The sequence below is a fragment of the Bos indicus x Bos taurus genome, chromosome 8, assembly GCF_003369695.1.
Source record: "Bos indicus x Bos taurus breed Angus x Brahman F1 hybrid chromosome 8, Bos_hybrid_MaternalHap_v2.0, whole genome shotgun sequence".
Classification (NCBI taxonomy): domain Eukaryota; kingdom Metazoa; phylum Chordata; class Mammalia; order Artiodactyla; family Bovidae; genus Bos; species Bos indicus x Bos taurus.
Window position 1 is genome coordinate 84219156 of NC_040083.1, and position 27888 is coordinate 84247043.

General features: G+C 47.6%; 2 protein-coding genes across 3 annotated transcripts in view; both read right to left on the minus strand.

Moving 5' to 3' along the window:
- Positions 1 to 451, minus strand: part of IPPK (inositol-pentakisphosphate 2-kinase) — a 59384-nt gene extending 58933 nt beyond the window's left edge. The window contains exon 1 of the mRNA XM_027550305.1: positions 124 to 451. Within this exon, the coding sequence (XP_027406106.1) occupies positions 124 to 204 (81 nt within the window). The 5' untranslated portion in view covers positions 205 to 451. The remainder of the gene's footprint in view (positions 1 to 123) is intronic.
- A 9394-nt stretch (positions 452 to 9845) lies between these two features.
- The window catches only part of BICD2 (BICD cargo adaptor 2), a 55914-nt gene continuing 37871 nt past the window's right edge, over positions 9846 to 27888 (minus strand). The window contains exons 3-8 of one of the 2 annotated variants that reach the window (XM_027550313.1): positions 19802 to 19954; positions 17679 to 18113; positions 16027 to 17034; positions 15624 to 15775; positions 13786 to 13996; positions 9846 to 11960 (exon numbers count right to left, since the gene is read on the minus strand). In XM_027550313.1, the coding sequence (XP_027406114.1) occupies positions 11955 to 11960; positions 13786 to 13996; positions 15624 to 15775; positions 16027 to 17034; positions 17679 to 18113; positions 19802 to 19954 (1965 nt within the window). In that variant the 3' untranslated portion in view covers positions 9846 to 11954. Of the gene's footprint in view, positions 13997 to 15623; positions 15776 to 16026; positions 17035 to 17678; positions 18114 to 19801; positions 19955 to 27888 lie in introns of both variants that reach the window. The other variant, XM_027550312.1, reaches the window with a different exon arrangement.

The window sequence follows — 27888 nt, forward strand, 5'->3', positions numbered from 1 at the left end:
ATCGGGGGTAGTCGGTGCTGAGGGGATGCAGAACCAACCTGAGCTGAAGGGGCTCTTGGGGGACGCGTAACCCCCTGGGAGTAGGGTGAGGGCCCTGAACCTCGCCGACAGGCCACCGCTCACCTGCGCATGGGCCACCACTAGGCTCTTGTTGCCTTCACCGTGGTACCGCCATTCATTCTCGTCCATCTTCCCTTCGTCCATCACACGGTGCGGCCGTGGAGCCTTGCGGGGCCGCGAGCTGGAGGCCGCTGGTTTGCCTGGACACCAGCCGCCGCCGACCGGGCAGCAGCGCCTGTCACCTGCCACCTCCACTAGATTCAGCGCCGGGACTCGCAGGCGCGGGCCACCGGAAGCTACGCCCCCGAAGCTACCACTGCCTAGCCGGGCAACTTCTGGGTTCACGCCGGCTTCTTATCTATCGTCCACTGAAGCAGGTGGGATGGCGGCCATCTTAAGTACTGGCACAGTGACTCACTTCCGGAGCGCGATCTTAAGAATCTGAAGGTTTCCGGCCTGGGCCCGGAAGTGAGGCAAGCGGGAGGAGCCGGCGGCTTGCGGGCGTCCCGAAGTGACAAGCTGGTGAACTGGAGTCCAGGCGGGTTGTGGGTGGAGTTATACTGGCGGGCTAGCAGCCAAGGGGGTGCCAGCAGGGGTAGGAGCTGGGGATGGGGCGGTCCAGGTGGGCCTGGGGTGGGTGGTCTCTAAAGCTGGAGACCACTGGATCATGAGCCTCAGCGTTCTTTTCTGTAGAATGGGATAAATTTCTCACTCATCGGATTGTTAATATCTGATGCAGTAGTCCCAGGAAGTAGAAACATTGTGGTCCACACCTTACAAATAAGGATACGTGGTTTAAAGAGGCAAGTGGACTCCTAAATGGCGCTCTTGCCAAAGAGTTACCTGAAAACCTGGGTTTGCCTTTTGGTGGTGTCAAGCCAAAAAGTGGGAGAAGGAAGGATTTATTACTTTCAACAAGTAAGGAGATCCACGGGGATCTTTCCCAAACCAGTGTCACCCCAAATCGGACAACTGAGGAAGTTTTAAACATAAAGGAGCTTTGGGCAGTCAGAGTGCAAACTTCCGCTGGATGAACTCATGAGAGGCAGAAAAGGTCTACATCATCCCTTGTTATCCAGTCACTAAGTCGTGTCCTACTCTTTGTGACCCCGTGAACAGCAGTATGCCAGGCTTCCCTCTCCTTCATTATCTCCCAGGGTTCGTTCAAACTCATGTCCATTGAGTCAGTGGTGCCATCCAACCATCTCATCCTCTGTTGCCCCCTTCTCCTCTTGCCCTCAATCTTTCCCAGCATCAAGTTCTTTTCCAATGAGTCTTTGCATGAGGTGACAAAAACATTGGAGCTCCAGCATCAGTCCTTCTGGTGAATATTCAGGATTGACTTCCTTTAGGACTGACTGGTTTGATATCCTTGCTGTCCAAAGGACTCTCGAGAGTCTTCTCCAGCACCACGGTTCGAAACCATCAATCCTTCAGCATTCAGTCTTCTTTATGGTTCAACTCTCATGTCAATACATGATTACTGGAAAAACCATAGCTTTGACTATATGGACCTCTGTCAGGGAAGTGATGTCAAGGCTGTATATTATCACCCTGCTTATTTAACTTATGCAGAGTACATCATATGAAATGCAGGCCTGGATGACTCCTATCATCCCTTTGGTCCCAACTTACCTGGCACTTCAGAATAATCTTCACCACTTAAACAGAACTGAGAGTCTTTCATACTGATAAAGTATCTTTCCTATTACTTTTCATGCCTGATGACATTACCTTAAGATTATTATTACTGAGACCTGTTCAAGGGTAAGAGTTGTGGTCAGGCTTAGATAAAGAAATGGCTTATGCCAAAAATGGCTTCTATGTCAAGAAAGCCATGCTTGGTTTTCTTTCTTTGGGGACCCCCTACCCCATTTGCCTACAGGAGGAGTAGGTTTCACTGAACCTTGAGGTATACACTTTAAGGAGGAGGTTTGAATTCTGCCCTTGCCACTTAATGGCAGTGAAACAAAAGCCACATCTCTTCCCTCTCCAGGCCTCAGTTTATTCCCTGTTGACATGATCTCATAGAGGTGCTATGAGGATTAAATTAGATAAGTGAGTCTCAAATTCTTACTCTCAAGACCATTTTAAACTCTAAAAAAATGATTGACAAGAATTCCCTGGTGTGGTGCAGTAGTTAGGACTCTACACTCTCACTGCCAAGGGCTGAAGTATAATTCCTGGTCAGGGAACTAAGTCCCACAAGTCATGTTTTGTTGTTCAGTTGCCCAATTGTGTCCGACTCTTTGGGACCCCATGGACTGCAGCACGTCAGGCCTCCCTGTCCGTCACCATCTCCTAAAGTTTGCCCAAGTTCATGTCCGTTGCATCAGTGATGCCATCCAGCCATTACATCTTCTGACACCCTCTTCTCCTTCTGCCCTCAATCTTTCTCAGCATCAGGGACTTTTCCAATGAGTCGGCTGTTCACATCAGGTGACCAAAATACTGGAGCTTCAGCTTCAGCATCAGTCCTTCCAGTGAATATTCAGGGTCGATTTCCCTTAACATTGACTGGTTTGATCTCTATGCTGCCCAAGGGACTCTCAGGAGTCTTCTCCAGCACCACTGTTTACCATATTACAAATTTATATAATATGTTTATCATAAAACAAAGCTCTAAAAATTATTTTCATTTTAAAGCAATAAACAGTACCTTTTTATTTATTTTTCATGGAGGAGAAAGTGTGGCTTTATTACTTTGCCAGGGAAAGGGGGAACACAGTAGGCTAGTGCCTCAAGAACTGTGCCGCCCCTCCCCTGGTTAGTAGGGAGAGGTTGCATAGTCAGGTAAGGCTATGCCATAAGGATCAAGGAACATTACCTTTTTAAAAAGTGATATTTCCCCAAAATACAAAGAAGAGTGGCAACTGTTTTACAATTTTGTTGCAAATCTCTTTCAAGTCTGGCTCCCTAGAGGATAGCCATAGTCTCACATCTGCTTCTGCACTGAATCAGTTGCTAGAGTCGAAGTGAAGTGAGAGGAAGATTCCCTGGAGGAGGGCATATCAACCCACTCCAGTATCCGTGCCTGGAGAATCCTGTAGACAGAGGAGCCTGGAGGGCTATAGTCCATGGGTCACAAAAAGCCGGACATGACTGAAGCAACCTTGCACTAGCAAGCACGAGGTGAAGTGAAAGTCACTCAGTCGTGTCCAACTTTTTTCGACCCCATGTATAACAGGAGGCAAAGGAGCAGGGCACAACTTTTGAAAGAATGACATAGCCCAAGGACACAACATAAACCAATTAGAATCAAATGGGTCCAAGATGGCAGACAAGCCAACTAGACCTTGATCCTCAATCAGCAAGCTAAATGACACACACAGAGGGGCCATGATAGTTCCAAGACACTGTCAAAAGACCAAGGAGTGGGCAGTGACTCAATTCCTGGAAATCTCCAACCCTTCCTCAAAATGGATGGAATAAACCAAACCTCCCACTCATTAGCATATGAAATTCAATTCAGTCCCTCAGTCATGTCCAACTCTTTGTGACCCCATGGATTGCAGCACACCAGGCTTCCCTGTCCATCACCAACTTCCAGAGTTGCTCAAACTGAAGTCCACCGAGTCGGTGATGCGATCCAACCATCTCATCCTCTGTCGCCCTCTTCTCATCCTGCCTTCAATGTTTCCCAGCGTCAGGTTCTTTTCTAATAAGTTGGCTCTTCGCATCAGGTGGCCAAAGTATTCGAGCTTCAGCTTCAGCATCAGACCTTCCAACAAATATTCAGGACTAATTTCCTTTACAACTAACTGGTTTGATCTCCTTGCAGTCCAAGGGACTCTCAAGAGTCTTCTCCAACACCACATTTTGAAAGCATCAATTCTTTCAAAAGTATCAATCCACTGTTGAGTTTTCCAAATTTGCTGGCATACTGAGTGCAACACTTTAACAGCATCATCTTTTAGGACTTGAAATAGCTGAGCTGGAATTCCATCACCTCCACTAGCTTTATTTGTAGTGCTGTTTCCTAAGGCCCACATGACCTCGGATTCCAGGACGTCTGGTCTAGGTGAGTGATCACATCATGCTTATCTGGGTCATTAAGATCTTTTTTGTATAGTTCTTCTGTGTTCTTGCCACCTTTTCTTAATATCTTCTGCTTCTGTTAGGTCAATGCCATTTCTGTCCTTTATTGTGCCCATCTTTCCATGAAATGTTCCCTTGGTATCTCTAACTTTCTTGAAGAGATCTCTAGTCTTTCCCATTCTATTGTTTTCCTCTATTTCTTTGCATTGATCACTGAGGAACTTAGGAAGGCTTTTGTATTTCTCCTTGCTATTCTTTGGAACTCTGTATTCAGATGGATATATCCTTCCTTTTCTCCTTTGCCTTTGATTCTCTTCTTTGCTCATCTATTTGTAAGGCCTCCTCAGACAAGCATTTTGCTATTTTGCATTTCTTTTTCTTGGAGATGGCTTTGACCACATCCTGGACAATGTTACAAATCTCTGTCCATAGTTCTTCAGGCAGTCTATCAAATTTAATCCCCTGAATGTATTTATCACTTCCACTGTAGAGTCATAAGGGATTTGACTTAGGTCATACCTGAATGGTCTAGAGGTTTTCCCTACTTTCTTCACTTTCAGTCTGAATTTGGCAATAAGGAGTTCATGATCTGAGCCACAGTCAGCCCCTGGTCTTGTTTTTGCTGACTGTATACAGCTTCTCCATCTTTGGCTGCAAAGAATATAATCAATCTGATTTCAGTGCTGACCATCTGGTGATGTCCGTGTGTAGAGTCTTCTCTTGTGTTGTTGGAAGAGGGTGTTTGCTATGACTGGTGCATTCTCTTGACAAAACTCTGTTAGCCTTTGCCCTGCTTCATTTCATGCTCCAAGGCTTAACTTGCCTGTTACTCCAGGTGTTTCTTGACTTCCTCCTTCTGCATTCCAGTTCTCTACGATAAAAAGGACATCTTTTCTTGGTGTTAGTTGTAAGTCTTGCAGGTCCTCATAGAACCGTTCAACCTCAGCTTATTCTGCATTAGCGGTTGGGCATAAACTTGGATGACTGTGATACTGAATGGTTTGCCTTGGAAACAAACAGAGATCAATCTGTCATTTTTGAGACTGCACCCAAGTACTGCATTTCAGACTCTTCTGTTGACTGTGAGGGCTATTCCATTTCTTCTAAGGGATTCTTGCCTACAGCAGTAGATATAATGGTCATCTGAATTAAATTCACCCATTCCAGTCCATTTTAGTTCACTGATTCCTAAAATGTCAATGTTCACTCTGGCCATCTCCTGTTTGACCACTTCCAATTTACCTTGATTCATGGACCTAACATTCCAGGTTCTGTTATTTACAGCATCGGACTTTACTTCCATCACCAGTCACATCCACAGCTGGGCATTTTTTTTTTTTTTTCACTTTTGCTCAGCCTCTTCATTCTTTCTGGAGCTATTTGTCCACTCTTCTTCAGGATCATATCGGGCACTTACCAAGCTAGGGAATTCATCTTTCAGTGTCATATCTTTTTGATACTGTGGATTTTCTAATGAAACACAGTTCCATTGATCAGTGTCTGTTCTTATGACAGAAGCATATTGGTTTTTTGTTTCTTCTTTTGCCATGCTGCACAGCACATGGGTCTTAGTTCTCCAACCAGGGATCAAACCTGCATCCCTAACAGTGAAAGTGTGCAGTCTTAACCACTAGATCACCAGAGAAGTCCTAGTACCATGTCATTGTATCTTTGTAACCTAGTTTGAAATCAGGAAGTGTTAGTCCTCCAGCTTTTTCTTTCTCAAAAATACTCTGGGTACACAGGGTTTATTGTGGTTCAATACGAATTTCAGATTTTGTGTGTGCACGTGTGTATGTGTGTGTGTGCATGTGTATGTGTGTGGAAAATGGACTGGAACTTTAATAAGAGACTTCACTGAACCTATAGTCTGGTATGAGTAGTATGGATACTTTAAGAATAATTATTGCAAACATAACACAGAATTTTCTTTCCACTATTTGTGCCTTCTTCAATTTCTTTCATCGGTGATTTATAGTTTTTAGTGTACAGGTCTTTCACTTCCTTGGGTAAGTTGATTTGTGGGTATTTATTTTTGTAATTTTGCTGTTTTGGGGGTGTATGGGGGCTTCATGGCTTCACGTTGATCTCTAGTTGTCACAAGTGAGGTCTACTCCCTAGATATGGTGTGTGGGCTTCTCACTGTGGTGGTTTCTTGTTGCAGAGCATGGGCTCTAGGGTGTGTGGGCTTCAGTACTTGCAGCACATGGGCTCAGTATTTGTGGCACTCAGGCTCCAGAGCAAGGGCTCAGAAATTGTGGCTCACAGGCTTAGTTGCCCCCCAGGGCATGTGTAATCTCCCAAGACCAGGGATGGAACCTGTGTCTCCTGCATTACCAGGCAGATTCTTAACCACTGGACCACCAGGAAGTCCAATATTTATTATTTTTGATGCTACTGTAAATGGGATTTCTTTCTCAATTTCCTTTTCATATTATTCATTGTTAGTGTATGGAAACAAAACTGATTTTTGTGTAATGACTTTGTATCCTTCTATTTTGCTGAATTAATTATAACAGTATTTTCTGTGAAAATTTTCAGTTTTTTTACACATGAGATCATCTGCAGAGAAAATTTTACTTTATCCTTTCCAATTTGGATGACTTTTCTTCTGCTGGAACTTCCAATTCTGTTGCATAGAAGTGGTGAAAGCAGGCTTCCTTGCCTCGTTCCTGCTCTTAGAGGGAAAGCTTTCAAGTCTTACACCACTGCGTGTGATATTCGCTGTGGATTTCATACGGCTTTTTATTACGATGAGGTGGTTCCCTTGTGTTCCAGCTTGGCTGTTTTTATTGTGAAAGGATGTTGAATTTTGTCAAGAGGTTTTTCTGCCTCAGTTGAGATGATCGTGTGTCCTTTCCCTTCATCCTGTTAATGTGGTATTCCACATTTACTGATTATTAAGTTGAACGGTTCTTACTTCCCAGGGATAAATCCCAGTTGAACCTGATGAACTTTTAATGCACTCTTGAATTTGGTTTGCTAGCATTCTGTTAAGAATTTTTGCATCTATCTTCATCTAGGGGTATTGGCTTATAATTTCCTTTTATAGTGTCCTTGTTCGGCTTTACTATCAGGGTAATGCTGGCCCATAAGAATGTGTGCCACAAAGAAGTCTTAAGTTGACTCTTTGATCATTACATGTTCTTCTTTGTCTCCTGTTGTCTTAATTAGTCTATTTGGTCTGATATTGGTAAAGTCACTCCTGTTCTTTTACGGCTACTGTTTGCATGGAATGTATTTTCCCATTATTTTAAATAAACAAGTATTTATCTAATTTGGCTGTGTCAGGTCTTAATGTGACGTGCAGGATCTTCACAGTGGCACGCAAGCTTCTCTCTAGCTGATGTGTGTGCTCAGTAGTTGCAGCACACACACACAACTGCCCCTCAGCATGTGGGATCTTAGTTCTCCAATCAGGGGTTGAACCCATGTCCCCTGGGTTGCAAGGCAAATTCTTAGCCACTGGACAACCAGGGAAGACCCTTTTCCCATTATTTTACATTCAACTGATTTTATATCTTTGATGACGGTGGGAGAAATCAATGCAGTTTGGTAAGCAAGTGTATGATAGGTCTGGGTCTCTACTGTATGCTTCCATTTATATAAAGTGGGCTTCCCTGGTGGCTCAGATGGTAAAGAATCTGCCTGCAATGCAGGAGACCCAGGCTCAATCCCTGGGTCAGGAAGATCCCCCGGAGAAGAGAATCGCTACCCACTCTAGTATTCTCAAATGGAGAGTTCCATGGACTGAGGAGCCTGGCGGGATACAGTCCATGGGGTAGGAAAGAGTCAAACACAACTGAGCAACTAATGCTTTCAATTTCATTTATGTAAAGTACAGAAAAAGGCACAAGTGACCTGCACTGACAGACTCAGGAAGTTATCCCTGGGAGTGGGCGCAGAAAGAGGACTTTGGGAGACTGCCTGCCTGCATTTGTTTCTCATCTGGATGGTAGCTGCACAGTGTCCATTTTGGAAATATGCAGCCAGTGGACACTTGCTTCACTCTTATGTATGTATACTGTACTTCACAAACACTTTAGGGTAAATGAAACAAACTTGATTCCTTAAGAGTGAGATGAACAAATGGAATCCCGGTGTGTGTGGGTGCGTGTGCGTGTGTGTGTGTGATCAGTGATTCCTACTGTTCTCACAGAGGCCCATGAGGTGGTGTGCTCACAGAGTCCATGCAGGGAGCCTTTTCTGTGGATAAGGTACCATGGCATTGCCTTTCCCCTAGAAGGAGGAACTCTGTATACGTTTCAGGGAAGGCGGGGGCTCCACTCCAGGGACCTGAGCTTATAAAGGATCCAGTTCATGGATGACTGAGGTGAACTCACAAGAGCCAGTTTACTTTCCCACAAAATGGTAACACACAGCTCTTCAGCTCTTCCTGCTCTGCTGTTTGAACACAACTGAAGGGTAAGCACAGAGGCAGACCTGATGGCATCCGGTCCCTGTCAAAACTTCACACCAAGTGATGTCAGAATGTAGGCATCTGTTTTCCCAGGAGGCTCCCAAAGGTAGGAGGCAAGGTCTCAAAGCTGGTGCTGTTGTTTATAGCTCTGGTAACATGCTGGGTGTGAGGGTGAAAACCAATGTAGGGAGCTGGAGGAGGTGGTGGCAACAGGGACATTCCCTCGTGGAAAGCACAACCAAATGGAAAGCCTTTGAGCTCCAACTGCCCTCTCCCACAGGCTCCGCGGGACCCCACCCACTCAGGAGGCTGCCACTCCACCTGTGAAATGAAGAAGCACATGTGCAAGGACCCGAAGCACACTGAGGGGTAGGGAAGACCTCAACATCTGCACTTGTGCAAATGAAACACCCCAACGAGCACGACTGCCACGTGAAAGGGCTTGCTCTGCTTAGCCCAGTATCAATACCCCCACCTCCAGATCTGCTGCAGGCTTTCTTCCCAACCTCTTCCAGAGGCCTGTTGGGATGACAGGCCAGGAGGGAAAGAAGATTTCTTCCAGCTACTGAGTTAGAAAAACAAGTCTCTTTTGAAAGAAAGTTTCAAACTGAACATGGGTTCACACTACCCAAGTAGGATGGATGGGGACTGTCAAAGGGAGGGGTCTCTCAGTGACCATGAGGCCAAGGGAGAATTCAGGTGGAGGGTGGGGTCATGTGGAGATGCAGGGCAGCAGGACCCTGACTTCAGACAGCTTCCCAGAGGGAAGCCCTGAAGTTTGGGTGAAATCACTTAGGTCTGACTAAGACTGTCAGAAGGAGAGGTGGCAAAGTGTCCTAAGACTTTCTGTGTCCTCAGACATGATGTGTACCCTACACTCACGGTCACAAGCAATCGCTGGGACAGGCTCAGAGGACCTTGAGCACATTCCTGCAGATGAACATGGTTTTGTGTTGACAAACAAGTAACTCCTGTTGCCTGTACCCATTCATTCCTGGGGTACAAAGACCAGGAATTTGGATGGCAGAGGACCCCCTTGTCATGTAAATCTCTTTGCTTCCTGATCAGGACAGTACAAAGGCAATGTGCTCTCACTGCCACACTGCTGGGTACTCACAACACGTGATGCCCATCACAGGAGGCAAGCCATGACTTCCCTCCCTCCCACGCCTCCTGAGATAGGTCTCCTGAGATAGGGTGCCTCCAGTTCCCACCACCAGGGTTACTGACTGCCTAGTTTTCTTGTTTTAGGTGCTAGAATTACAGTGCATTGCTGCATCCACAGTCATCTGGAGCAGGGGGTCAGAGCAGCCACAAAGAACAAGTCTTGTGCTTTGTCTTTTTATTATTTTTTATTTATTGGTCCTACCAAAATGACCCCTTACCCAGGCCCACTGTTCCTATATGCACTGGCTTTACAGACACTTGTGTCATATGTCTGTGTCCCAGCTGGTGACTGATTTCCCCTTCCTATTCCTTTTCCATGTAGTGCCTCATTTTCTCAAAATCTGAAGGCATTTTTGTTTGTTAGGGTCTGTGTAAAAGATCCTTGGCAGGAGAACATGCATATGATCTTAAAATAAAGACAACATTCTGACACTAAGGTAATGCACAGAAAAATACAGTACTCAGACATCATTGCAAATAAATACCCCATACAGATGAAGTTTTTGTAAATGTAACATTATTTCTTATGAATCAACACTGTAAGAGAAGGTAAAAACAGGGGTCCCTACAACTAGGAATAAAAATGCTTATTCCAGGAAACAGAATTCTTTCTTTCTTGCTACTTATATTATTATAATTTGTCCTGTATTTTGGAGAAGAGAGGACACTTTTTCTCATTCCTCCTCCTCGAGTACCAATTTGACCATTTGCACAACCTCACTTAGCAAATCAGGACAGGACAAAGATCTGGTTTGCTAAGGAGCTTCAGTGACTTCTGTTTCCTGAAATTAACAGTGATTAGTTACACCAAGCAAGAGAATATATAATGTCTCTTCTCACATTTGCAAAGAATACTATGGCTACCCCTCACCCCAGTGCACGGGGCCGACAGTGCCAGCTCCCCTGCCACCCACCCCACTCTTCACAAACGTGGCGTGTTGTTCACATACTTGCTTAGCTTGTCCCGTAAAGTCCATTTGGTTCCCAAAGCACACTCAAGGTTTATATTCACTTTCATTTTTTCAGCCCCTGAATTTGCAAGGATCTGCACAGTAAAGAATCACTGACTAACAGAATTTTGCACAATTGCTGTTTTCTTTCCCTCAATGAAGATGCCCAGATTTAGGTTCAAAGGTGTGTGCCTATTCACACCAACTGGTCCATACCAGCCTTCAACATTTCCAAATAGCTCTTTACTGTCTGTTTTAGAGAATAGACTACGCTGGGCCACCTCCCTCAACTGATGAAGGCACTACTGGCAATGATTACTAACAAAAAGGCGTTGAAATAGAACACCCTAAAAATCGAAGACTGTAGGATTTTCTAAGTGTACCACAATTTGGCACAACAACCAGAGTAACAAAACAATTCCAATTTGGAATTTCACTGGTACAGTTGTATAAAATTCTGTTAATCAGTCATGCTTCACAATGTCCTAAAACCCAGAAAATTCTGGAATTTGTAGGTAATACTACTCATTCAATAATTTATCTTTTTGTTTTCAAGTGCCTTTTACTGTTTAACCAGAGCAAAGGTCAAGTTTTCTTCTTGTTACACTGAACTATTCCTAAGAATAATAATAATACAATATGAAAAACCCCAGAATCGGAATACCCTGGATTTCTTAATGAACATGGCATTTAAAATCTGTAATTTCCAACATGAACCACAATGCCGTATAATCTAAAAGGCTGCTGAACCACAGTGTGGATACATTCAGCCGGGCTCCTTACCGGGTTGAAGCCTTCACCTAAACAGTCTAGAGCTACGCGCTAGGAGGACACGTCTGTGCCATGTGCTGATATCAGACCAACACACTGTGGGAGCTACAGGACCACGAGACAGACTACGGCATCTGAGACCATCTCTATGCCAGGGATTAAGGAAGCAAATATAATATCAAAATATCAAAAGTGCACAGATTGATTGGGTAAAAAAGGAGTATCTGTAATAGGGAGACCCCAGTGGTGAGTGTTTCTAGAGGGTTCCTAAGCAAGCCTGGTGGTCGCTGTCCAAGCAGGTTCTTCAGCGCCTGTACAAAGGCCTTTCCAAGCAGCAGCTGGCGGTATTCTCAACATTAAAGCTTTTATTTCCTCTGCCATTAAAAACTTGGGGAATGCTATTTTGAAAAGAATTGCAGTGGCATATCCAAAAACGTTTCTAAGTGGACTTTTAGGCTGCCCTTCCTTCCTCTGCGTGGACCATGGGAGAGGAAGGGAGGGGGGTGCAGTGTGACAGGGCCGGCGGCCGAGTCCTCCCAGCAGCTACTCTACAGCTGAAAATGGGAGAAAACAAGACAGCGTTAGAACTGGTCACCTGTCAGACAACTAAGCTCTCACCGAGCTGTGAGGGCATGGGTGTGTTAGTTGGCAGCAGAGAAGACCTGCATGTGTTAGGGGGGCCGCTGGCTCCGAGTGCCTCATGAAAACCCTTTACAAGTATGGAGAAGCTGTGTGCCAGGTTCGGCTAGAAGGCAGAAGCAGTATGCGAGGCCAGCAGGCAGTCATGCCCCTGGGAGTCCAGCTTGCAGAGGGGAGATGGCCTGACATCTTCTCAAGTGGGAGGGGCATCAAGACCTGACATCCCTTCTGCAAAGCAGCCTGGAGCTAAAGACAGGCACACAGAAGGGACAGGTGTGGTCTATCCTGCGTATCTTCAATCCGGCAGTTTGTAAAACCCATACTGGCATCTGGTGGGAACTGAGACATGCTCGGGAACTAAGGGAAAGAGTGGAATGGGGCAGACAGAAGTGTGCAGGGGAAATGCAAACTCCCCCTCCTGGCCACAGAGAGAGAAGCAAGGAGCTATTCAAGGTCTGCAGCCTCACGGCTGGTGGGCCCATGGATGACAGGGAGAGAAACACTGAGAGAAGTCCAGCTGCCAAAGCTCTGGTGTGGATGCAGCTCCTGAGAATGGGGGAAGTCCTATGACTGCCCTTCTGGTCTGTTACCACCCCTGCAACTGCACTGACGATCATGAACCATATTCCTCCTACTGTGAATCCTGAAACTTGCCCTGTCTCCACACAAAGCTCCTTTCCCACACCAGGCAGGGCTTCAGCTATAGCTGTGGGACCGAGACCCACTGTTCAGCCTGGTCTGCTGGTGACTCAGACTCAGCTTAGGGGTTTCCATAGCCCTGTTTCTTGGAGTCTGAAGCCCTGTGGGAGGAAGGCCTGATAATGGGCAGAGGGTGAATAAATCCACTTGAAAGCTGGGGACACCGTTAAGTTCAAAAAGATGGGCTTCCTGTGAGGACAGAAGTCTAGCCAGGCACTTGGGAAGCTTTTCTTTTTGGAAAAAACCCAAGCCTTTGGCCCACCAATTTGTCACCTTGCAGGCCACCAGACAAGCATACAAATCTCAGACAGAGAAGCTGAGACTGCTGAGCTCTGGTCTGGGATGTGGCTAGGCATGCCTGTGCCTCTTGGGCATGACTGGTCCCTGGGCTGGAGAATGTGGGGCTGCTCTTCCTCTGTGTTTAGGGGAAGGAATTCTGTAATTCTGTCCCAAATATAAACTGCAACGAGATGCTGCACAAACTTCATAACTTGCCAAGTGCAGAGTGTCCTCCAAGGCTGCACCTGGGACTCAGGCTGGAACCTTTAACACTGGTTTCTGGGTGCTGGGGCAGTATAACTGCATTAGACACATGCAGGGAACATGCAAGTTTCAATGCAAGTTCTGCCCCTCCCACTGGGAGCCAACAGCAACTGGGCCCTGGAAAGCCACATTTTTGCAAGGACGTGTGGCTCCAACCCCACCTTGACCACCCAAACAAGAAAGCAGCTGCTGTGAAGGGTGGTCCCGAGGGATGAGAAACAGACGCAAAGCTTGCAGCGTCCAGGTGGAGTGGCAGGCTGCCTCTGCTAAATTCTTCCCTCTGTGCATTAGTCACAGTTAAGACCAGCCTAGCACCACAGTCCCGCTGCTGCCAGGTTAGTTGAGGTGAAGCGACAGGTGACGTGCGGCAGGTTAGCTGCAGCGTGTGACCTTGCGGCCCTAATCGCAGTAAATGTTATACTTCTCGCCACAGAGCACCTGGGCAGCAAGCCCAGCACCCTCAGCCCTGTCACTAGCACAGGCGCAGGTGTGACTTACACTCGGGGGGCCAGGCTTGGCCTTGGAGGTGGCCTTGGCGCGGCCCCTCCGGGTCTGCTCGTGGTCCAGCTCGAGCAGCTCCAGCCGCTGGGTCAGTGCCAGCTTCTGCTGGATGGCCATGCGCAGCAGTGAGTTGAGCGTCTTCTTCTCGTCCTCGGCAGCTGCCAGCTGCCGTTGCATCTCATCCAACTGTGTGATGTACTCGTCACATCTGTGGGAAGGCGAGAGGCAGAGCGTGGCTGAAGGACCTGGGAGAGCCAGCAGAGCACGTGACCATGGTCCCCATGCTGAGAGCTCCAGGTGCTCGCGTGCTAAGTAGTTTCAGTTGTGTCCAACTCTGTGCGACCCTACGGACTACAGCCCATCAGGCTCCTCTGTCCAGGGGATTCTCCAGGTAAGGACACAGGAGTGGGTTGCCATGCCCTCCTCCAGGGGGATCTTTCCAACCCAGGGATCGAACTAGCATCTCTTAAGTCTCCTGCACTGGCAGGCGGGTTCTTTACCACTTGCACCAACCTGGGAAGCCGAGCTCCAGGTGAGGGGACTGCGATAGGATTCATCAGCTTACTGAGCCACAAACGAAGAGGATGTGCCTTTCTGAGGTTTGGTTTTCTCTGAGAGGGACTCTCTAAAGCCAGTTTTCACTAAAGCAGGCAGTGGATGGTGCCCTTGAAGACCTCCAGCTGGCCCAGGGGAGCAAGTTAGGGGTGTGATGTCACTTGGCTCTCAGGATGTGGGGATAAACCCGAGGACAGGAATCTGTTTGTTCTTGGAACAGCCCAGGCACACAGCAGGTGCTTAGTAGTCTGGGACAAACAGCCAACAGGGCCTAGGAAAAGCACACGTGGGCGCCACAAACAGCCCCATTTTAGCATCTGCCAACTGACACGGGCCCTCTACCTGGGTAAGGATCTGGGAGAGAAATGCCCACTCTGGGTCTGCCCCTGAGGGAGTGTGGCTGGGGTAAAGGTGGTGGTGGGCACACCCACCCACCCACCCTACACCCCCATCCACCAAGGCCAAGGACCATCAGCAAGTTTCAACCTTTGCCCAGAGGTTTGCCATCTTGGCTCCATCTGAGAAGTCACACTTTTAAATAATACAAGTTAAGGGAGCAAAGGTCAACATACCATGTGCTAAGGGACTAACTGAAATCTTTCCCAAACACTGCCCAGAAGGAGGGAGCTTTGTCCCTCTCCTCCCATATCGCTGAAATGCAGGGAGTGCCCAGCACCTTGACACAAGGCGAAGCAGACCCTGAGCTCAGTTCCAACCTATTTAACCAGGAGTCTCAGCCTCCCAGCCCTGAGGACACACCAGGCCTATCCAGAGAACACTCCCCTGGTGCTTGACTGACTGTGGCCAGCAGATGGCACCAAGCCTCTCTGAATAGGGAGACACCCAGAACCAGGCCCCAAAGCAGCCTCCAGCTCCGCACTGGCCCAGGGTTCCCGGCCAAAGGACTGGCCTAAACAAAGATGCTGCCACCACCCCCAACAAACTCCACCTGGTAGGGTCAGAGTGGGAGCACTGTGGCCTCACCACTGCTGGGAGGGGAACCTTTCTTCTAAAATATACGAACTTTCCACCAAGTTCTGGAAAGCAAGCTCCTCATTTGTTATCAGTGGCTTGCCCACTTGCCTGCTTCTCCTTCGAAGCTCAAGCCTCCAGCCTGGCCACTAAGGACCCACCCTCATGGCCTTTTGCTTCCAACTTCCTCATTTTACACAAAGTGGAGACAAAACTTGGGCCCCTGGGTTTTCACAAATAGCAGAAATGGAAATTTCCCACAGGGCCAGGTCCCCGGGCTGCTGAGCAGCGACAGCAGTAAGCATTACCTGGTGGCAAACATAGCCCGCAGGGAGGAGAAGGTGGCCGCGTCCTCCTTGAGGGTCTTGAGCTCATTGCGCAGCTTCATCATGGTCTCAGTCACCATTGCCTTCTCGTTCTCATACTTGCTCTTTAGGTTGGCAAGGGCCACCTCTGCCGTCTGCGGGGGTCAGAGTTGTAAAAGACAGGCAGACGAGGCATCAGGAGGAGTCCGCTGCCTTGGTGAGCACCACAGATCAAGGCCCCAGCCAGCCCTGGGCCCCTGAGACCCAGCCCCTCCCCATAGCACTGAGGTGAGGTTTTCTCTCATTTTTTCTTCGAGCTGGGACAGGACAAGGTGGGAAGCCAGGGAGGCTGAGAAAGCCCCCACCCACCTACCCACCCCCTGCTGGACCCAAGCGCCATGCACACCTGCTTATTGGCCTTGAGCACCATGCGCAGTGTGGTGATCTGCTCCCGCTTGGTGCTGAGCAGTGACTTCAGCTTCAGGATCTCCTCCATGAGTGCCTCCCGGTCCTTGTCTGCAGCTGGGCCCAGCTCCTGTGAGGCTAGGCGCTGCCGTGACAGCTCCGTGGTGCGGTCCACGGCTGCCTGCAGGTGCCTGATCTGATCACGGATGATGGCAATCAGATTGTAGATGTTCATGGGCTCTCGGCGTGGATCACTCAGGGGTGAGGGCAGAGAGGAGCCAGGCGAGGGGCTGCTGTCCCTGGCCCTACCCTCTGCGGGTGGTGGGCCCTTGGGCAGGACAGGTGAGCGGCGCTCACGGGTCTCCGGGCTGCAGCTGCCAGTGCCAGCCTGGCCCTCACGGTAGTAGTCTAGCACCACACGCGTGGGTGTCTCATTGTTGCACATGCACACGTGGTGGTAGAGATTGGCCAGTTCCTCGCTGAAGGTCACCAGCTCATCCTGGGCCACGCTCAAGCTGCCTTGTGTCTCGCCGGCAACATCGCTCACCTTCTTCAGCTCTGTCTGCAGCCGTGCCAGGAGCTCACGGTCCTGGCAGCTGGCTTTCTCCAACAGGGAGACCTTCTCAGTGAGCGCCTGGCTCTCGGCCTCGTGCCGGCCCTTCTCCTCGGCGTGCTGGGCCTCGCTGGCCTCATGTGCACTGCGCAGGGCCTTCAGCTGCTCCCGGAGGTCGCCCGCCTCTGCCACGGCCACACGGTACTTGCAGGCCAAGATCTCGGGCCCGTTGATGTCCACCTCGTAGTAGTCACCGTCTTCGTGGCTATCCCGCTCCTTCTCGCTGTCCAGCGCGGTCCGCCGCTCCTTGCTGGCCTGCAGGCGCCGCAGAGCACTCAGGTTCTCCGTGAGGCGGCTCACCTCCGCGTGCTGCTCAGACAGGGCCCCTCGTGCCTGCTCCAGCTGCTTCTGTGTGTCCTGCAGTGTTGCCAGCAAGCCCACCTTCTCCCGTTCCACCTGCAAAGGCAGAGAAAGGGACCATTAACAGCCCACAGGAGTCTCTGCCCTCAGAGAACCCCTGGTCAGTCCCAGTGAAGACCCTGTCCATGCCACATTCATCACCCTGCTGAGCTCTCTCTGATAAATATGGGTCAAGGTGTCATGTGTGGGGCCATGATGGCTCCTCCCCCTGCCCAGCTGTTTGTGGGGCCAAGTAAGTCCTTCCTTAGAGACATGCAGCAAACCAAGAGGCTGTGATGCAGACCCTGGGGTTCTGTTCTGTTGGGGCAGGAAACCCTGACGTGTCTAACGGACACAGCATGGGAAACCATATGTGGAGACCTCAGAGAGATGTTAAACTTCTGGTGGTGCCCAAACTCATAACCAGAAAACTATTTCTCTGGGCACCTTCCTCCTATAATGCTGCAGTTCCACTTAGGTAACAATACAGAATTACCTACGTAAAAGAAATGTAAGTAAAGGACTGCATAGCATTTAAAAAATTCACAAAGTGTCAGGCAAGCACTGTCGTGGTGAACAGCAGGTCTGGCCAACACCATCGAGGACAGCAGTGGAGGTGGGGATGGCGCACACGGGCCCAAGGCCCAGGGCTGTGGCACAAACCCAACGGGGTGGGGTCCCAGCACCATCCACCTGCTCACCTGCATTAGCTGCTGCTTAAGCTTCTGGATCTCAGAAATGTTGAGCTCACTGAGCAGGTCAGAAACGAGGCTGGGAGGGGGTGGGGTGAGACCGTCCTTGGTGGGCGTGGAGGTCTTGTTGTCCAGTGGCACCTTGCCCAGGCCACCGTGCTCGAAGCCATTGGCCAGGGCCTCGGCGTCATCACCAAGCTTGAGGCCGTCCAAGGAGACGTGCAGGTGGCTGGTATAGAGGGAGTCATTGATGCTCATGTAGTGCGACAGCTCCTTGCGCAGGCTGTTCTTCTGCTCCCGCTCTGTCTTCAGCGTCTCCAGAGCCTCCTCCAGCTGCCGCTCCGAGATCTCCTTGAGCCGAATGGCGTCCTCCAGCTGGCTGTTGAGGTATTCAGTTTCCTCCTCCAAACGCTTGATCTCATGTTTGAGGCCCTCAAACTCCACCTGTAAAAGAGAAGTCGACACTCTTCTATCCCCATGGGATGGGGAAGAAGCACCATCGTAGTGACTGAACAACTGGGAGAACATGGATACTCAGAGGGTTGCAGGCATGAGGTGCACACAGGAAATGCTGAGCCCGCGCCTCGGACACGTGTGCACACATGAGCAGTGCAAAAGCATGCAACTTGCTCAGCACCAGAGGTGCCCTCTGGAATTCAGAACACACCCACACTGCCAATTTGTTAGGTGACTTAAAATGCTACCAAGTATATATTGACTTCAAATCCTACAAAACTTCATTATCACTAAGAGTTGATTAAATCTTTTAAGATACAAAAAATATGTATCTAGATGTGCAATGTGACCACCACTTCTAATCACATTTCAAAATGAAGGAACTAAAGCTCTCACTGGAGTGGGATGTGCCTTCACTGCACACACCACCCTGACTGAGAAAGGCTCGGGTACAAGTAGGGGGGTGGAGTCCAAAGCTGTGCATGCCAGGACAGTATGTGCAGGCGGACAAGGAGAGAACTGACAGAAACCAATGCCTGGTGCAGGTAGTCAGGGCCTATGAGCAACTTAAAAACAAACTGGTATTATTCTGCAATATTTGTGCAAGAAACGAGGAGTAAACCACTCAGAGGCAGGTCGATTAGGGTCTCTGTGGGCTGAGGACTAGAGTAGGGGAACCCCAGGGAGAGGCCAGACTCCATGTGCCACTCATGGTCTGGTTTCCCACTCCTCAGGATGCTTGACCCACAGATGAGCACAGCGTCACAGAGTCTGCCGAGCGGCCAGAGGAGGAGCTCTGGTGCCTGTGTTCCTGGGAGGAGACCCACTTCCTCTGGCTCCAAAGGTCAGAAGTTCTACTACCAGCGTAAACATATGGGCCCACACTTCCTTATGCTGGATTTAAATACCCGGGTCCCCAGTTTGGGGATTTCTGGGATAAAGGTCCCCCTAGTCCCCAACCTGTGAAGCTGGGGTTCTTGGACAGTTAGGTGACAAGGGCAGGCCTTGAAGGGCCTGGGTGTCTTGTCCCAGGCAGAAGTGACCCTCTTGTCCTCTCACAGGTGGAGGTGACCCTTCTGTCCCCATCCTGTCACAGGTGGGGAGAGGAGACCTCCTGTCCCTGACCTGTCCCAGGTGGAAGTGTTCCTACTCGTCCCACCCATTTTTATGTTACTTGAGAACATCATATGACAGCCTGGACATCTCCATACTGCTCAAGGGTCACTAGGCTTCACCCCAAAGTCCAGGACCATATGGGGTTCAAAGGAGTCTAGAAAACATGATACAGTGGGAGGAGTGGGTACACTGATAGCTCTAGGGTTCCAGAGGGCATACGGACATCTCTGGTCTCCTGTTGGCACCTGAAATGAGAGGGAGCCAGACACCCAGCCTCTGGGATCTCTTGGTTTCACATCTTCATCACCTCCATTTTCCTCCAATTTTTGCTGGCTGACAATTGCCAGCCAACAATATAGCCGGAGGCTTTGTTTTTCTGGTCTTGAAGGGGCTGGGCCCTGCTGCCACACCCTCGAACTACAGTGGCATATAACCCTCAGCCTGAGTGCGGAAGGAGGGAGGGAATGTCTTCTGACCATGGAGACAGCAAAGTGAGGGTTAGGCCAGGCTGTGGCCCAGAGCTAATCTACCCGTCCCACCTGTGCAGCCCAGATACTTGCCTGATTCTGCCTCAGCACAGACACCTGCTTCTGCAGGCTGATATTTTCCTCCTCCAACTCCGAGTAGTCCTGCAGCAGGCGTGCCTCCCGGAACTTGTACTCCTTGATGTCATCCCGCAGGCGGCCACGTTGAATCTCTACATTCTGATTGATCTGCCAGGAAGAAGGTGGATATGAGAAGCCTGCTCTAGTTGGTCTCACCACTCCAAAGGCAGAAGGAGCTCAGTGCAGCCAGGCCCACCATGGTAGCCACACAGCCAGGACTTGGAATCCCAGGCTTGCCGTGGTGTCCAATGTAGCCACCTAACAACGAGCTGGGGCCGTGAGCTGTGTGGTATGGGGGTGAACAGCAGAGAGTCTCAGCAGCTCTGACCCCTGGTTTCTTCATATGTAAAATGGGGTCTAAAGTAGTTCCTCTGTCACATGCTCCTGGCAGCATGCACTGGTGCAGTGCTGTGGAAACAGTCTGTAGATACTCAACAGTTCAGCACAGGGTTAAAGCTGACCCAGCAGTGGGCCTCAGCAGGCACTCCAAAGAAAGGAAAACACATGTCCACACAAAACCTTGTGAGTGAATGTTCAGACACTATTCATAACAGCAAAGGCAGAAACAACCCAAATGCCCACCAACTGAAGAGATAAACAATATACGGTATATTTATACAACTGGACGTTACTACACATGCTGTAACACAAATGGACCTTGAAAACAACATGAGTAAAAAAGAGGTGTTGGTGTTCACTTACCTTATGACTTCACTTATATGAAATATTGAGAATAAGCAAACCCAGAGAGACTGAAAAAGCAGGTCAGTGGTTGCTGGGGCGGGCACAAGGGGAAGATGGGAAGGAGAGTGACTGTTAATGGGGTTGCTTCTTGGAGTGATGAAATATTCTAAAATTGATTTGGGATGATGCATGAATCTGTAAATATACTAAAATCCACTAACAGCATATTTTCAAATGGGTGATTTGTAAGGGATATGAATTATCTCAATAATTCTATTAAAAAAGTCCCTGCCTCCAAGTTGTCTAGGGGATTCAAACATGCACGGAGACGGGCAAGTGCAGACCTGGCATGAATTGTGCAATCAAGACCGTGGGGGATTCTCAACCAGCTACTACTCTGTGCCAAGGGCCAGGACCTGGGTTCCTTGGCCAACATTCTGGAGTCATTGTATACATTGTAGGATTAGCTGCAGCCCAAGGTTGGTGCCCCTGGAGGCAGAATTGTCTCTGAGGCAAACTCTCCATCTCTCCTCACATTCTCTGTCCCAACATTCTACGCAGCCTCCCCTACACACCTGCAAAGATCTAATGCCCACCCCCTTGGCTAGAAGCACCATCACCCACTGGGCCCCAGAGCTCACTCTGTCCTCTCCCAACACAGCAGCATCTCTGCTGGTGCTGAGGTTTCTTGTGATCCCACTGATGCATACACTTTGCAGACAAGATTCTATGACTCCACATAGGTACACATGGGAAAGCAATGTTGGATTGGTGAAGTGAAATAGGACCAATAAGAAAAGAAGAACACAACAAAAAGGGGAACGAGTTATCACATATATCAAGTACTCCTGACAAATGCTTACTACCCAAATCTCCAGCAAATGGACCAATGCAGTCCCCTCATTAAGTGAGCCAAGGAGGTACCCAACAGATGACATGGGGCGCAGGCAGAGCAGTGGCTGTGCAGCGCTGATGTCTGAGGAGGCCTTACAAATAGCAGTGAAAAGAAGAGAAGCGAAAAGCAAAGGAGAAAAGGAAAGGTATATCCATTTGAATGCAGAGTTCCAAAGAATAGCAAGGAGAGGTAAGAAAACCTTCCTCAGTAATTAGTGCAAAGAAACAGAGGAAAACAATAGAATGGGAAAGACTAGAGATCTCTTCAAGAAAATTAGAGATACCAAGGGAACATTTCATGCAAAGATACCCTCTAAAGGACAGAAATGGTATGTTAGGTATGGACCTAACAGAAGCACAAGATATTAAGAGGTGGCAAGAGTACACAGAAGGACTATACAAAAAAGATCTTCATGACTCAAATAATCACGAATGTATAATCACTCACTTAGAGCCAGACATCCTGGAATGTGAAGTCAAGTGGGCCTTAGGAAGTATCACTACAAACAAAGCTAGTAGAGGTGATGGAATTCCAGTTAAGCTATTTCAAATCCTGAAAGATGATGCTGTGAAAGTGCTGCACTCAATATGCCAGCACATTTGGAAAACTCAGCAGTGGCCACAGGACTGGAAAAGGTCAGTTTCATTCCAATCCCAAAGAAAGGTAATGCGAAAGAATGCTCAAACTACCACACAACTGCACTCATCTCACACACTAGTAAGACAATGCTCAAAATTCTCCAAGCCAAGCTTCAACAGTACGTGAACTGTGAACTTCCAGATGTTCAAGCTGGATTTAGAAAAGGCAAAAGAACCAGAGATCAAATTGCCAACCTCTGCTGGATCATCGAAAAAGCAAGAGAGTTCCAGAAAAACACCTATTTTTGCTTTATTGACTATGCCAAAGCCTTTGACTGTGTGGATCATCACAAACTGTGGAAAATTCTGAAAGTGATGGGAATACCAAAGCACCTGATCTGCCTCTTGAGAAATCTATATGCAGGTCAGGAAGCAAGTTAGAACTGGACATGGAACAACAGACTGGTTCCAAACAGGAAAAGGAGTACGTCAAGGCTGAATACTGTCACCCTGCTTATTTAATTTACATGCAGAGTACATCATGAGAAATGCTGGGCAGGAGGAAACACAAGCTGGAATCAAGATTGCCAAGAGAAAGATCAATAACTTCAGATATGCAGATGATACCACCTTTATGGCAGAAAGCAAAGAACTAAAGAGCTTCTTGATGAAAGTGAAAGAGGAGAGTGAAAAAGTTGGCTTAAAGCTCAACATTCAGAAAACTAAGATCACAGCATCTGGTCCCATCACTTCATGGCAAATAGATGGGGAAACAGTGAAAACAGTGTCAGATTTTTTTTTTTTGGGGGGGGGGGCTCCAAAATCACTGCAAATGGTGACTGCAGCCATGAAATTAAAAGATACTTACTCCTTGGGAGAAAAGTTATGACCAACCTAGACAGCAATTAAAAACCACAGACATTACTTTGCCAACAAAGGTCCGTCTAGTCAAGGCTATGGTTTTTCCAGTAGTCATGTACGGACGTGAGAGTTCGACTATAAAGAAAGCAGAGCCTGAAGAATTGATGCTTTTGAACTGTGGTGTTGCAGAAGACTCTTAAGAGTCCCTTGGACTGCAAGGAGATCCAACCAGTCCATCCTAAAGGAAATCAGTCCTGAATATATATGGGAAGGATTGATGTTGAAGCTGAAACTCCAACACTTTGGCCACCTGATTGGAAGAACTGACTCACTTGAAAAGACCCTGATGCTGGGAAAGATTGAAGGCAGGAGAAGAAGGGGACAACAGAGGATGAGATGGTTGGATGGCATCACCGACTCAATGGACACGAGTTTATGGACATGAGTTTGAGTAAACTCCGGGAAGTGGTGATGGACAGGGAAGGCTTGTGTGCTGCAGTCCATGGGGTTGCAAAGAGTCAGACACGACTGTGCGACTGAACTGAACTGAAATTACTGATTGGTGAAATGCAAGGCTGGTCAGGAAAGCAAAACTCCTGAGAGGCAAAAATAAACAAAATAACACAGTATGAGCGGTAACCTGAGGAAACATACTTACTTGCTTCCTAACAAAATTCTACATACACCTTGACTCTGGCCATTTCCCTTACTTACCACCCAACTGATTGTTACAATTAATTTTAGTGTCAGCTTATCTAGGCCCTGGCCTCCAGATATTTAGTCAAACACCAGTCTAGGTGTCACCATTCAGGTATATTTTCAGATGAGATTAACATTTAAACTCACAGACCCACTGAGTAAAAATGTGGATCCAGTCAGTCGAAGGCCTTTTAAAAAAAAAAAAAGATAGCCTTCAGACTGTAGCTGCGACATCAGCTCTTTCCTGGGTCTCCAGTCAGATGGCATAACCTGCAGATTTTGGATCTGCCAGCCACCACAACTGAGTGAGCCAATTCCCTACAATAAATCTCTGCCTCCCACCCCCTGACCCAGCACCCTGCAAAACATATACCCCTATCCATCTGCTTCTCTAGAGAGTCCTCGTTAACTCAGTGATTGATATATAAGAATTGTGCTTTGGATATCAGAGAAGAAAAAGAAATAAAAGGAATCCAGATTGGAAAAGAAGTAAAACTCTCCCTGTTTGCAGATGACATGACATGATCATGATACCACACACAGAAAATCCGAAGGATGCTACCAGAAAATTACTAGAGCTAATCAAAGAGACACAAGACCTGTATGCAGAAAACGATAAGACACTGAGGAAAGAAATTAAAGACCACACAAATAGAGGAGAGAAACAGTATGTTCTTGGATTGGAAGAATCAATATTATGAAAACGACTATACTACCCAACGCAATATACAGATTCAATACAGTCCTTGTCAAACTACCAATGGTATTTTTCACAGAACTAGGACAAAAAAATTCACAATTTGTATGGAAACACAAAAGACCCCAAACAGCCAAAGCAATCTTGAGAAAGAAGAATGGAGCTGGAGGAATCAATCTTCCTGACCTCAGACTATACTACAAACCTACAATCATCAAGACAGAAATATAGAAATATATTTCCATATATAGAAAACAGAAATATAGGCCAATGGAACAGATTGAAAGCCCAGAGATTAACCCATGCACTTATGGGCACCTTATCCTTGACAAAGGAGGCAAGACTATACAATGGAGAAAAGACAGCCTCTTCAGTAAGTGGTGCTGGGAAAACTGGACAGCTACATGTAAAAGAATAAAATGAGAACACTTCCTAACACCATACACAAACATAAGTTCAAAATGGATTAAAGACTTAAATATAAGGCCAGAAACTATGAAGTTCTCAGAGGAAAACATAGGCAGTATAATCTTTGACATAAATCACAGCAAGATCCTCTTTGACCCACCTCCTAGAGTAATAGAAACAGAAACAAAAGTAAACAGATAAGACCTAAATAAACTTAAAAGCAACTGACAAAGGATTAATCTCTAAAATATATAGGCAGCTCATATAGCTCAATACCGAAAAACAAAGAGCCCAATCAAAAAAATGGGCAGAAGACCTAAACAGACATTTCTCCAAAAAAGACATTCTCCAAGTTGTTCAGTTGCCAAGTTGTGTCCGACTTCTTGCAATCCCATGAACTGCAGCACGCCAGGCTCCCCTATCCTTCACAGTATCCCTGAGAGTGATGGTATCTGACCATCTCATCCTCTGCTGCCCCCTCTTCTTCTTTTTCCATCATTTTTTCCCAGCATCAGGGTCTTTCCCATTAAGTCGGCTCTTCGCATCAGGTGGCCAAAGTATTGGAGCTTCAGCTTCAGCATCAGTCCTTCCAATAAAATATTCAGGATTGATTTCCTTTAAGATTGACTGGTTTGATCTCCCTGCTGATGGCCAATAATGAAAAGAAGTTGAACACTGCTCATCATTAGAGAAATGCAAATGACAATTATAATGATGTATATCACCTCATACCAATTAGAATGGCCATCATCAGAAAAACTACAAACAATAAATGCTACAGAGGATGTGGAGAAAAAGGAACCCTACTGCACTGTTGGGAATGTAAACTGATACAGCCACTATGGAGAACAGTGTGGAGATTCCCTAACTAACCAGGAATAAAACCACCCTATGACCCAGCAATCCCACTACTGGGCATACACTCTGAGAAAAACACAATTCAAAAAGACACATGTACCCCAGTGATCACTGCAGCACTATTTATAACAGCCAGGACATGGAAGAAACCTAGATGTCCATCAACGGATGAACGAACAGAAAAGATGTGGAACATATACATGCAATGGAATATTACTTGGCCATAAAAAGGAACACATTTGGGTCAGTTGTAGAGAGGCTGATGAGCCTAGAACCTGTTACAGAGTGAAGTCAGTCAGAAAGAGAAAAACAAATATTGTATATTAATACATATACAAGGAATCTAGAAAAATAATAATGATGAACCTATTTACAGAGAAGAAATGGAGATACAGACACAGAGAACAGACTCATGGACTCAGCAGGGGAAACAGAGGGTAAGACAAATTGAGAAAGCAGCATTGACATACATACAATATCATGTGTAAATAGGAAACTGGTGGGGAAGTGCTGTGTATCACAAGGAGCCCAGCCTGGTGCTCTGTGACAACCTAGAGGAGTGGGATGGGGAGGGAGGCTCACCAGGAAGGGGATATATATATAAAATTATGACTGATTCATGTTTTTCTACAGCAGAGACCAGCACAGCACTGTAAAGCAATTATGCTCCAATTAAAAAAAAAAAAAATTGCCCGCTCAGTATGGGAAGACATAGGAGTTAAGATGGTGAAACAGGGGCAGCAAGTGGGAGCTGTTGGTCAATGAAAAATGTAAATGGACTTTACTTAAAACTTAACAGCTCTCCTCAATGAAACAAGTGGTCCTAAAGTAGACAGAAAAGGACAGAGGGGGAGACAAGACCACGGGCCAGCTTGACTGCCTGGTCGAAGCCATCTGCACCCCAGAACCTGTGCGCCCAGGCTGTACCGGAAGCCTCTGCTGAGCTGCACCCTAGCACAGTCTGCCTGCACAGGAGAACCATTTTTGTTTTTTATTGAGATATGATTCACGTCCCATAAAGGTCACCCACTGACAGTGTACAATTCCAAGGTTATAGTTTATTCATAGCTGTGCACCATTACCTATTCTAGAACATTTTCATTACCCTAGAAAGAAACCACACACCAATCAGCAACCACCAATATGCTTTCAGTCTGTGAATCTGCCTTTTCTTGGCGTTCACAGAAATGAACCTGGACAATGTGTGGTCTCTCTGCATGGCTCAAAAACCCTTTCACTGGCGCTGTCTCCATACTGGCACCGCTCCGGCAACCCTAGGGGCATGACCCCTTCCTTCAATACTGAGTACGGACTGTGCTGGGTGCTGCTCTAGGCTTTGTGTTGTTCACTGAGGCTCCCTAAAGTTGCCCACGTACAGCACACACATTGCCAGCTGGTGTCAGCTGCTGCTGAGGGAGGCCCTGATGAGGCAAGGAGGAGTGCTATCCTGAGGTCAGGTCTGGGGATCTGGACTGCAGAGAAGTTAGCACTCTACACTGCAGAAGCCCCATCATAGTGCGGCTGGAGCTCAGGCACAGGGAGGGAGCACCACCCTGCACAGGAGTGCTCCAAAGCTGGTCTGTATCGTTCCCCAGAGGAATGGGCAAGACATTTAGCCAGGTCGCAGCCCAATCCCCAGGAAAGGCCTGCGGCCCCAAGGAAGGCCAGGGTGGACATGGGAGTAATGCCCCAGTCCTGTCAGACCTGCAGAGCCTGCACAGGAGGAGGTGATGGCAGAGGCAGAGCCTGGAGCAATGTGAACACAAGACAAGGGTCTGCGGGTTGCTGCCACCCAGAAGCTGGAAAGGTTCCACGTGGAACATGGTCCTGACAGCACTTTTATTTCAGATACAGAAAACTTAAGAGAATAAAATCTTGTTGCTTGTGGCAATCTAATATGGTGGCCCCAAAAACCAAATATACCAATTTAGGTTTAATACCAGGAAAAAGATGCCACTGTAACAAATACCCAAAAATGTGGAAGTGGCCATGGAGCTGGGGATGGCCACAGGCTGGAAGAGCTTAGAGAGCAGGATAGGAAAAGGCCAGACTGCCTTGAGACTATTGGTAAAAAAAAGTAATTGTTTCAGGTGACTCTGGTGAGGGTCAGAGAGGAGTCATAGAGAAATAGTCCATTGTCTCAGGGGATGCATGGACTATCATGAAATAACACTAGGAGAGATGTGAATGCTAGCGGTGCTCCCTCTAAGGCCTTAGGAGGGAATGAGGAATGGCAGAAAGGCTTGCTGTAACGTGGCAGAAAACCCAGCTGAGCTGTATTCCAGTGCTGTGTGGAAAGCAGAATTAGTAAGCGAGGAAGATGGATGAACAGCCTGGGAGATTCTGAAGCAGAAGGTTAGAA